The sequence below is a fragment of the Lytechinus variegatus genome, chromosome 5, assembly GCF_018143015.1.
Source record: "Lytechinus variegatus isolate NC3 chromosome 5, Lvar_3.0, whole genome shotgun sequence".
NCBI classification, from domain to species: Eukaryota; Metazoa; Echinodermata; class Echinoidea; order Temnopleuroida; family Toxopneustidae; genus Lytechinus; species Lytechinus variegatus.
This window is the reverse complement of record NC_054744.1, coordinates 1,646,185-1,659,363: the sequence shown is the minus strand read 5'-3', so window position 1 is coordinate 1,659,363 and position 13,179 is coordinate 1,646,185. Positions and strand designations below refer to the sequence as shown.

Sequence of the window (13,179 nt, the reverse complement as noted above, 5' to 3'; positions counted from 1 at the left end):
ACATTCTACTACCGTATCCCCAAACCATTCATTCAAATGTTTGATAACCAATACATCTTTCATTCTATATCAATCACATCTTATATTGCTCTAGAGAATACAAATCCATGGCAGTAAACTGGCAGGTATTAGGGATTTGAGAGAGGAAGAGAGAGAGGGGGAGAGAGAGGGGGAGAGAAAGATATTCATTTTTGATACATAGAATATACCTTCTAGCTCTTATGAATTCTCATAAATCAACATGTCACTCTCTGAAACAATTTCACCTGAATATTGAGTTAAAACATCCAATTCACATAAGAAATATAAGACTGCAAATAATATTTGAGGGTAAGCACAGAAAGTACAGCTAAAATTGAGCTAACACTCACCAAATACCCTGTTTACATATTTCTGAGAGAAAGCATACAGTAGAACGTGATTCAAGGGCTATATTTGGACTTATTTCAAAGAGACAGTAATTTTAGATATTGGTAGATATTGGAGTGTCATGAAAATAACAGTGAACTTTCGGAGGGTTTATGACATTGATTTATTTCATTTTACCCCAGGTTATTCCCCCAAGGCTACATAAGTATGATATCATACTGTACAAACATCAGGCCTGTCTCTACAAGCACACATTTCCAAATCATCTGACTATCCAGCATACTCTCAGGGTGATCTCTTGATGTTTGGTATAGGGCACACAAGAGTAATTCAACCGCACGCAAAGCATGCCGGACAGGCGTAAAGATTACATGACTTTATTGATTAAAATAATTCATTAAAAATAGATCAAATGGTTGTATATCAAAAGAAAAACGATAGACATAATGCTATGTTCATACTCTTTCATAATCAAGGCGTTTGGGAAGGCTAGACTGCATTTTTGTATTTCATTTTAATCATTATTACCCACAATGCAGTTCTGGTTTTTCTGGCGATGAACTGGCCGAAATTATGGTTAGTCTTATTTCAGGCCATTTAACTTTTGATTGAGCTGGTCAAGTACCTGATTAACATATCAAGTCTTAATGTACTGTTAATTGTGACTAATGTCAGTGAATTAAAGCAAAATCTATTGAGGGATTGATTTTTAATGATTTTTTGATGAGCTATGATATAACACGTGAGTGAATGGGGGTCTGTAATACTCATGTGTGCCCTATATCGCGACTACACTTCTACACTGTCGTTGCTATGGCTGGGCGTCGTCTGCTAGAAATCGGTGGTGAGAATGCATCAAACAGTTTTATGCAAAGTGATATAGGTTATGTTTAACAACAGTTGATAAGTATATTACTCGGCATTTAGTGCATTTATCGCTTACTATGCTGGAATGACGCTTTCAAATGTATATTCAATGCTTATCATTTATCATGCAGAAATGCGAGTTTCTACTGCCAATAGGAGATCTGGTTGGTTTGAGAGTGTGAAATGAAACAAGTACTAGTAGGAACTTCAAAATGATAAATAACTTCTAATTATCATCAGGATTCCTATTTTCAATATTTAGAGCACGCAGAGAAAGAAAGATGAACAAAATATTAAAATACATAAACTTGTCTCAGTCAGATACATCATAGATTGCGCACTTGAATACTATTCACTTCGTTGAAAGCTACAGGAGGGGGGGTAGCTGAGTCGGGGTACATACCCCCACATTCCTGGCTTGTAAGCAGGGCGGGGTTGATGCCTATAACACCCCCCTTCTTCCTCCAAATTAACGGTTATAATAGGGAAGAGAGGCGAATGAGCAAAAGAAATGCTTACAATCTTTGTTTGTTATCAATTTTCTTTTATTTACTTTGTTTATTCTTATGCGAAAACATAGGTAATAAATCACCTCGAACGAAATCAAACATGTAAACAAGAAGTTGTAAATCCGCACAATACATATTTAGCCAATAATGATGGACATCAAGCAAGTAGAACTTGTAGCTGCAATACCATAGGAAGCGCACAAAATATATGAATGGAACACTGCATTTTTACATTAAATTGAGGGGTGTCTAATGAGACGTTTTCTTTTCTTTTACACGTTTAGTCAGATTAGGTATTGAATGCAAGGTATCAATCTCTTCAGGAGAACTCACTCTTTCTTTTGAGACCAAAATTTTCAACTTTTCGTCATTTGACCCACAGTATAGGGCACATGAGAGTAATTCAACCGCGCGCAAAGCATGCCGGACAGGCGTAAGTAAAGATCACATGACTTTATTGATTAAAATAATTCATTAAAAATAGATCAAATGTTTGTATATCAAAAGAAAAACGATAGACATAATGCTATGTTCATACTCTTTCATAATCAAGGCGTTTGGGAAGGCTAGACTGCATTTTTGTATTTCATTTTAATCATTATTACCCACAATGCAGTTCTGGTTTTTCTGGCGATGAACTGGCCGAAATTATGGTTAGTCTTATTTCAGGCCATTTAACTTTTGATTGAGCTGGTCAAGTACCTGATTAACATATCAAGTCTTAATGTACTGTTAATTGTGACTAATGTCAGTGAATTAAAGCAAAATCTATCGAGGGATTGATTTTTAATGATTTTTTGATGAGCTATGATATAACATGTGAGTGAATGGGGGTCTGTAATACTCATGTGTGCCCTTTAAGGCTACTAAAGGGAAAAGAGTGGTTACTAAAGGGAAAAGAGTGGTAACCAAAGACAGGTATCCTTTATCAACAAGTTCTACAACATATTGCTTACAAATGGAAGACAATTCTGGTTGTCACTGAAGATAGGTTTTTCACTATAGACTGATTGCCACTAAAGACAAGTTCGATATTACTATGCCATTTTCATATGTTCACACTTTCAGAAAATGTTTTAACCAACCCCAAATTTGGCTAAAATAAGAAAGGTAGGCCAACTTTTGGTTTGAAAAATCCAAACAATAGGTGGTTTCAGACCGCCTCGAAGTTCGTCAGTTCCAGGTATTCTCTGATCGGGAAATTTACCCCGATCAGAAAATACCAGGTATTTTGGTAATGTGAAAGCAAACTACGCGTAATCTCCCCGAAAGAAAATACCCACTAAATAGTAGGTACTTGGCGAAATTACGAGAACTTTCGCGGGGATTATGTATGTGATGATTTATGTATGTAGACATTTGATTATTCTACCATCTTTTGAATTGTACTGAGTAAAGTTGAAACAAGTATATATATATTCAAATTTGTACAAACAACTTTTCAAATTTGAAAGGAAGTGGGACATTTTACATGCCTCATTGCTATAATATATTGGGCAAGAGAAAATAATTAAAGTTACGGTATAATCATTCATTGAATGGGTTTTTAGAGAATGTATATGGCACCTGTTATATTTGTTTGTCTGGGTTTTTTTCTTTTTTGTTTTATTGTATACAATCATTTTGTTTCTCAATGATATCATTGATATGCTAATAAAGATTCTTGTAAGATTAATAAAAAAAACACACACTTTGGCTGACAGAGAATACCTAACATGTATGTGAGAAAATCAATTTCATTTAATCTTTTAAAGAGAAGGAAGTCTTTGTTATCTTGGTGATAAGTATAAACAATGTTTGATATTACTATCAATATGTCCCAATGTAATGTTATTTTACATTAAAAAATATAATTAGAGCAATTATTTCCCATTCAATTATTTTTCTTTCAATGCTCTTAGTATTAATACTAAAGTGGCTTTTCTTTTTCGAAGTTCATAGTAAAGAAAAAAATCTCTTTTAGATTTTAGCAGTAAATTGAGTCAGTTTTTATTATCTGACTTGGTTAAGGTGACGATTGGGAACTTATATATTTTGATAAATGCAGCTTGTGGCTTTTCAACTTACTTTACCTTCGTTGATATAAAAACACTCGACCTGATTACTTGCTTAGAAAAATTCTTTCTCCTGATTGAGCATCAGGAATACTGAACATCTTGTCGCCCCAGCAGAATACAAAGAAGATACCAAGCAATCATTAATTGATGGTCTCTTACTCTTCATCAACATGTCCCCATTGGATCCAAACTAATCAAGGAGACTGGATATCTTTCTTCTTTAATAAACTAGGTGGTCAGAAAGAAAATAAAGTCAGAAGAGTAGCAGCAAGGTTACCTTAGGCAATGACCTTTTTACCCCAGTATGGCCTGTCCTTCAAGAAGCCTTGCTTCATTCAGGGTACAAATGGTACATGTTGATTGGAAAAAGAGGAAGAATTTTCTCATTTGGTGAAAGTGGGCCAATCTATGGACTCACTCTCTGCTAATATTGAATGGACGTAGTACGTGACGAGAGAGAAAACACGACTCTGTGTTTTGACAATGCCCCCGCTTCCACGTCACTCCCGATGACGGGAGTGTGCTCGCCCGTGATAAAATCAAGAGGATTCTGGTCAAAGTATGGTTCTGCTTCTAGAATGGGTGTCACTTTGTAAGGACAGTTAAAGGGATGTTTCAACTTCTGCAGGAATAATATGAAAATTCTAGGATTTCTCCTGTCTATGCTTTGTAAATTACAAGATTAAAGTGGACTGATGGTTCTTCATTGGTGAAGATCATTACCTAATAAAATAGGGGCGACTTGCAGTGAAAATATAAACTCTACAAATGCCAATGAAAAGTAGTGCATTTTCATCTTTATCTAACTCCCATGACATGCAAGGTTTTCAAAATGTTACTGTTTTGCTGATTTGTTTAGTTCTACCAAATTGATAATAGATAAAAAATGATAAACAATTTTTGCATGCAAATTTTCACAATTTCATATTTGCAGTTTACTTTCTTGATGGACATGGTGAGAAGTGGAATCAGCTCCGAGACATATTGGCTCTAACGGTTGTTCACCTTACCTCAATATTCACCATTCCACAAAGACCAAGACATAAAACAAAGACCATGCTTAAATCACTTTTTTTTATACACATCTTGAAGAGTACACCAACAAACACCAAAGACTGTGATGGTCAGCGGTGTAGGATAACATTAGACATTTTATGACAGTGTTAAATTTGTGATTTTAGTTCATCACCCATGTGTGTTATTACAACACCATTAGTTGTAACTTTTACACCCTATGGTGTTATGCACAATATCTAGGGTGTAATCTAAACGCTGAGGTTGTAGTACTCTCGGGACACCAAATAGTGTTAATTGTAACACCCCAGTTTTTACAATGATGGTGATGTAAAAAATAATTCACAGCATTTCTATCATGCCATATTTTTATCAAAAAATACTCAAAGGTGCAGGCTCATCAAATTTAGTTAATTACTAAACATCTGCTGAAACAAATGATTTTTATAGAGAAAGAAACTTACTCTAGCATACGATCAGCAAGGCTATCTAACCCTGATGTTCTGGCTAGTTCTACAGCCAGATCACCGTCCTTGTTAGGTAGTTTGAGCGCTACATCAGAAGCTGGATGATCCAGTAGGTGTTCAGCAAAGTCCCTCAGTCCAAAACGAGCTGCAAAGTGGAGTAACGTCTCTCTTGGTGGTGGATCTGTGAAATAGAATGGAAAATAAGGGTGATTTTTACCTGATTGATATGAAAGAATGAAGGCTTTTAAGCAAGCAAACAGAGGTCCAAAGATTTAACATCCTCTAGGAGGAAACTAGTAATGAGGATAAAAGCCTAACCAAAGGCACTAGCACATGTAAGAATCAATCCAAGATCACCGTAATCCAAACACCCAATCTACTGAAGAAAGCTATCATGCCAATTGTTCAATAAATTCAATTTAATGATTGAGACATACATTTTCTTATCCAAAATGGGGACCCGAAATAAAATGCAAAAATTCAATAATTACAGAAAATGGGGAAGGGGAATTGAATCCTCTAAACCTGAAATATTGCCACCAATGATAATGACGATGACAACATCAATGAATACACATCTAGTTTATCTATAAAATAGAGGCTGTTCTCACTATGCTCCTAAAACTAGTTTACTGGAAACTAGTTTAACATGTAGTGAGAACGGTCAAAGCGGTCTTGGAAGAAGCAATCTTCTAAACCAGTTTGGAAAACCACCTCGCGATGTAGTTTTCAAGATCGCTTTGCCTCGTTAAACTGGTTTTAGCATAAGTGAGGACACAACCGTTCTTCGGGAGCGATCTTTGCACATTTTGAGTGCGCTACTCTACACGACAGGTGTAGAATGACCATGCTGCGGTTTTGAATTTCGCACGAAACATGTCACCCCACTGAGAGCGTTTCCATAGCATCAAGAGCGCTTTACGTGAAGTAATTTTGAAAACCACTTTCGTGTGATCAAGTGGGAATGCTAACAAAGCGATCTTCCAAACTGGTTTCCTGAATCGGCTTCCAGTAAACTAGTTTTAGAAAGCGTAATGAGAACGGACTCATATTCATAGTCCACTATAGGTGGTATCAAACCGCCTCGATCACAAGAATCCCCGTTAAATTACGAGAACTTTTTAAGGCTAGAAAATACCCGTTAATTATTCCAGCATTCACACCGCCCCGAAACACATCCTTCGAGATAAGTACCCGAAGTTACGAGCATGCGCAGTGTGGTCTGATAAGCAGGCAAGGCGGGAGATTCAAAATCACTAGCCCAGCAGCCACCCACGCCGCCGCGCCCAACGACACGCTGGGATAAAAGTTCCCGTAATTTGCTTTCACATCGCCAAAATACCTGCGACCTTGGAAAAATCCCCACGAAAGTTCTCATAATTTCGCCAAGTACCTACTATTTAGCGGGTATTTTCTTTCGGGGATATTACGCGTAGTTTGCTTTCACATTACCAAAATACCTGGTATTTTCTGATCGGGGTAAATTTCCCGATCAGAGAATACCTGGAACTGGCGAACTTCGAGGCGGTCTGAAACCACCTTATGTCACAAATCATATAACACCTTCAGCATGACACAGAGTGGTAACAAATATTTTCTAAGTTTCCTCAGCTGAAATACCTCATCGTTCAAACAAGCAAATATTCTTGACAATCAACAAAACTGGTAGAACTGCATCGTTGATTCACAGGGGCTCATGCAGTGAGAATGAAAAGGTTAAAGCTTCTGTCCATTTTCAGGAGGTATCAATACCATTTGAAGATTTATTGAATTAGTTAACCTGAAACCAAGCCGTTTTTTCTGAAAGGATTATTCGCAGTAATCTTCACCTGGTCGTACAGATGTAGAATATAGAATTTTCATGGCTAACATATTGGTGAAAGAGATCTTACACATCTGTTGAGAAACATAAATTATTAGTTTGCTGTCACTCAACTTTCATATCATATTAAGGTTGTAATTTTATATATCTTCATCAAGCCTAAATTTCTCTCTAAAAAAATATACATATTACTGCACACAGCATATGAATAAATCCTTGACCTCACTTTTCAAACATACTATTTAGAGTGTAATAATATTTAAGAAGCCTTTATGGTGCCCACTAAACTTGAATGATACAATAAATGATACTAGTCAATTTCTACTGACAAGTTTAAGAGATATGCTGGCATTAAGATACAATGAAATGGGATAGAATTCAATCCCATGCCTATTCTTTTTTGTTTTGTTCTGTTTTAATTCACCAAGGACAAGACAATATGCACTTTTACTTGAAGGTTAAGTCACATAAAGTATTGCTTTCACAATAAATATTAATAAAATTTTGCATTAAACAGAGGGGAAGGTAACATAATATTTGATGTATAGATCATGTTTATATATGGGAAGTGCAAATATCTGCAGATATGGTATAAATTGTACTAAAGTACAATAACTTTTACTGCACTAAATAAAGACTTTATTTGAATTTTGGGGATGGTAGGAAACGAAAAATGATCAAAAGGTGAAAATTTAAAATCTCATCTGATAACCTTTCATACTGCTGGAGATATTTTTAAAGGTGAAGGAGGCGGATTATCATGATCATATATTTTTTAAAAAGATGACATTGATAATTTACAATTATTTTGAATAAATTTTTTATGGTTACATCATCTATGTTATTGGATATATAGCAATTTGGTCTACTAAACACCATGATGTCACAATCACTGCACATAAATAAAAAAGTTCCTAATAATAATATGCACATATATCTGCACTACTCCAAAAGTTCAAAGCCATTACTGGTAATAGAAAGATTCCAATCCTGGGAGAATATATCTATGCTGGTATTCACAAGGTTACAGCATAATGTATTTCTTAGAATACTTCTTCTTTATTATCTCTCTCTCTCTCTTTCAATAAAGTTATCATGAGACAGGATAGAGATAACAGCTAGGATTATAGTACAGCTATCTGGGTCAACAAGTAACATGAGCGGTAATGATGACAAGTAGTGTCTTCTTGCCCTAAAATTGGCAACATGACGAAGCTTTTAGGAAGATGACATGGGGACGTGAAATCAAGTTATTTAATCCCATCAAGACACCACTTGCTGTCCCCTAAATAGATCACTTTAGTAAATTAAACCGTTACAAATTGTTTCATTCATCTAAGCCATTCACACGTCTCTTCTTACATTCCATTCAGTCATTCCTCTTATGAAATTGGGGCATAATCCTGACCTCATTTCATTGGCAAGATCTACCTGAATCAGCTCCTAAACATCCCATATTCTGCCAATATACTGGAAAGTGATTATCGGTGCATACAGATTTACTATTTATTTTAAGAAATGTGGAAATAAACTGGACAATGAACTTTAAGCTTTGATATTTTATAATTTGCAATTGTATAGGTGTTATAGAATTCTGAGGAATACAATTCTGTGGTCTTTTTTGTTGTTGTACTGATGTAAATTAAGCGTTTGCTCACATTAAACAAATAGTGGCAGTAATGAGGTATGAGTTCAGAGGGGCCTCGCCCCCCCCCCCCTGCTGAAAATTGTACATTGTACCTCCCCTTTTTTACAAGAAGCTCACACCCCTCATTCTTTTCCATTTTTAAATGAGAAACTCTTAACATATATTTAGGCAAAGTCATGATTTGGGCTTCTAAAATTAAGGAACATTTTCTTTTTCAGGGAAGTCAGAATGTTGAAAGAAACTGGCCAACTTTCAGTGTTCCCACTTAATATGAAATCCTGGATCTACACCTATTGTCTAGTGTAAATTAATATCTCACATTGCAATCAAATAGAATGTGAAACATATGCTGGTTCATAAATCTCTCTAAATATTCACTTTCCATTTCTATCATGACTCTGCCATTGCTCTTGAACACTAAACTGCAAAAGTTCCAATGGTGCACCCTACATTTATATAGTGTCAGTGCCAATCTAAAAAAAAAAACTCTTATTCATTATAACAACAAGAAAAAAAAAAAGTTTTTGTAATGCCATTTCTTGTCAAATGAAATTGGGAAAAATTTCTAATTTCTGTCATAACTTATTGCAGATTTACCATCCCATCTAAAACAACATTAACCAACATCTCCTGCAAGACAATACTCTAGAAAGTCTTACCTGGTTGCTGGTCTTATAAGATAAATATAATGGCAAAATGGATAGTATTAATCCAATTGATGTTGAACAAGGAGTCCAGGGATTACTTTGCTAAATCAAAAGCACTTACGTGTTTATCTCTATTTTTATATTTATTCTTACAAACTCTATTCCCCCCCCCAAGCTTGCAAATACTGGAGCCTGGTTATTATGCAACCTCCAAGTGACTATTTTATACCCTTTTCATAAACCTATCCTCCAATTAGCCGCCTAAGAGTAATGCGGATAATTCAATAAAAATTGCATTCATAAACTCCGAAAATAAGCCGCATTATTTTTACGAGCGCCCGTCCTGAAAAAGGCGGATAATCGTCATGACAACTGGACACGCCCCCTCCGATGCGGTTGTATTGGAAATGGGTGACCTTGTGACCGCACCATTGCAATTATCCGCATTATTTGGAAATACGTTCATAAACTCAAATTCTTATCCCGATGCCGCAATTATGCGGATAATAGCAGCATCAGAGTAATGCGGATAACTCTTGTCCTCCTTCAATTTTACGACGAAATTATGCTGCTATTAGCCGCCTAATTCATTTTAATTGGGTTTATGAAAGGGGTATTAGTGAATATGGGCATTAATTATTCCTGCAGTTTTAGACCATTTCTATGACCATTTGGAGTTTCCTATTGTTCAAAATTTTCATCCAGATACTCATTCCTTCTCCCTGTGGAAAAAAATGGGAGGATGTAATTTCTGTATATAGTTTATATACTTAGAACTTCATGGGACTTTTCACTTCAAAATTAACTGGTAATGATATCATGAAAAACCCAAATGGTTTTATAAACTGATTCTTTCAAACATCTCATGCTTTCTAGTTAACTCAACATATTAAAAAAAGTTCAAAAATTCCCTTCCCTCTTTTTTCCAAGTAACTAATAACTTTTTAGCAAAACTTTTTTTAAATAATTGAGTATGAATGTATTCATTTTTGTCAAGTCATGTAGAAGAGAGCATGCATTACGGCAAACCATCACCTTAGTTATTTCTTATTAAAAAATAACCAACCGGAGACGAAGAGGGTGTTCTTACTATGTTCCTAAAACTAGTTTACTGGAAACCGATTCAGGAAACCACTTAGGAAGATCGCTTTACTAGTGTTCCCACTTGATCACACGAAAGTGGTTTTCAAAATCACTTCACTTAAAGCGCTCTTGTTGCTATGGAAACGCTCTCAGTGGGGTGACACGTTTCGCGCGAAATTCTAAACCGCAGCATAGGCATTCTACACCTGTCGTGTGGAGTAGCGCTCAAAATGTGCGAAGATCGCTTCCCGAAGAACGTTTGTGTCCTCACTTACGCTAAAACCAGTTTAACAAGGCAAAGCGATCTTAAAAACTACATCGCGAGGTGGTTTTCCAAACTGGTTTGGAAGATCGCTTCCAAGGCCGCTTTGACCGTTCTCACTAAGCGTTAAACTAGTTTACAGTAAACTAGTTTTAGGAACGTAGTGAGAACAGCCTCCAAGTCGACACATATTCTGGCTTTATGGGAAAAGTGTCTTATATCATAATCAGACAGTCTCCTATGGGTTAACAAAGAAAATGTTTGCATTAATTATGAAGTGTGCTCACTCAACCATGTCATGGTTACATTGTCCTATGTTTGCACAAGATATTTGCTAGACAGGCAAGTTAAATGGTAAATATAGGTTTGGTACCAATTACTTATTGAAGTTTCCTACTATTAGATACACAACCATACTCAAGGTCTTAAAAGGACAAGTCCACCCCAACAAAAAGTTGATTTGAATAAAAAGAGAAAAATCCAACAAGCATAACACTAAAAATTTCATCAAAATCGGATGTAAAATGGGAAAGTCATGACAGTTTTAACTTTTGCTTAATTTCACAAATTAAATTATATTCACATCTTTGCTGGTATGCAAATAAGGCGACTGATGTGATCACTCACTCACTATATATTTTGTATTTTATTAAATTATATAAAACATGAAATATTCAAATTTTCTCGCTGTTGTCGTGTGAAACAATGATTAATTTCTCCCTGAACATGTGCAATTAGCCCTGTTTTATACTATATGGTTCAATCAAGTTGGTCCTTATTGTCAAATCTGTAAAAAAAATGAAAAATTGTATAATTCAAACTTGACCTTAAAACAAAATACCACTCACTGTCTATCTCCTCATGACATTGATCAGTTTGGATTACATTTTGCTTTCTTTGATTTTATCTTCTATTCATTTTTACATTTGCTCTTGATAAGTGCAAGCTGACAAATTTTGAGCATATCTTCATTCTACGCCATTTCCAGTACAAAAGAGCTTTTCATATATTTTCAATATGAATATGACATTCTTGTGATATTTATACAGCTCAAGTACCCCCAAAAAATCAATAACTCTCCTTTTCTCAAGAGATCAGAACCGTCCAATCTACAAAAGATAAAAGTGCATGATAAACACATCCGTTTCAAATGCTAACGGACGGACGTTACAAAGGATTCCCACAGGAATACAGTATCATAGAAATATTACAAAGTACAAACAGACAAGGATACATAAAGATGAAGAAAATGGGAGGGATATGGGAGATGTTGATGTCTCAATAATTGGGGGTACCAGGCAATGTAAAGTGATTTATACCCCATTCTCATCTAATTTCTTAAACTAGTTTCCCTTAAACCCTAACCCTAACCAAACTGGTTTGGAAGACCATTCAAGATCACTTTCGAGATTGCTTTGAGTGTTCCCATTATCATGTTACACTGATTTCCACAAAGCTGGTTTCCATCAAAACTAGTTTTTGAAAGTAAATGAGAAGACAATCTAAATTATCTTAGTATGGCTTGGTAACTTCTATTGTGTGGACAAATTCCACTACACACTGTGAAATTCCTCACAATCACGCACTGAATATATTCACACCTTTACAAGACTATTATTGCATGAACCAGTAATAAGATGTCAAAATGTATATAACAGACAATTCAATTTTGATGCATTTACACCTGTATGAATCAGATTAATTTCTGGTAGACGTAGCAAAAGGGGAGGACAACAGTCTTGCATTCCTTTACAAATGATCTGTTTCTCTATTTTGTTCTTGCAAGATACAAAACAATCTTTTGATTTGGTTTTACAACCTCTCTCTCTTTCTCGCTTGCTCTAAGAAATAGTATTTGAAGTGCATTGACACAAGACTATTAGTAGGCCAAGATGTGCACCTGCCTTAGGCGCCATCTGGGCCAATGCTTCATTGATGCATCTCCTATCAAGATAGAGAGTTGAAGAAATGATGATCAAGGTCACCAGAATATAAAGCCTTTCCTAATGAAGGAAATGTACCATAAATGATATCCAAACAAGTTCAAGGAGACAAAAAAAGAATGATTGAGATCGTATTCCTGACCTAGAAATTACAAACTGCTTGAAGGCTGTCAAGCACACCCCCCCCCCCCTGGCAAGCTATCACCAGAACTTCTCTATAAAGGTTGTTTCATTTCTAGAGTTGTAACCTGATTGCTAAATCAAATAGAGGATGTTACTTGGCATTAATTTCTTAAAAGTGAGAATAATTAAATGAAGCTGGATATCAGTTCTTTTAATATATGACATATTACCATCTACGTAACAGGATTTCTCATTGTTCTACAAAATGCGATAATAATGTATTCTCGAGAAGAGCATCAATAACAATCAAATAACTTGTTTACGCTTGCAGGAACAAAAAAAGTATTTTCAAGAAGAGCATAGATAGT

The 13,179-nt window shown here is 35.5% G+C and overlaps 1 protein-coding gene across 11 annotated transcripts in view; it reads right to left on the bottom strand.

The window, feature by feature from the left end:
• The window catches only part of LOC121415035 (rho guanine nucleotide exchange factor 18-like), a 172,085-nt gene that overhangs the window by 145,327 nt on the left and 13,579 nt on the right, over positions 1–13,179 (bottom strand). For all 11 annotated transcript variants that reach the window (XM_041608095.1, XM_041608097.1, XM_041608100.1 and 8 more), the window contains exon 2: positions 5,281–5,464. In XM_041608095.1, coding sequence (XP_041464029.1) covers positions 5,281–5,464 — 184 coding nt within the window. The remainder of the gene's footprint in view (positions 1–5,280; positions 5,465–13,179) is intronic.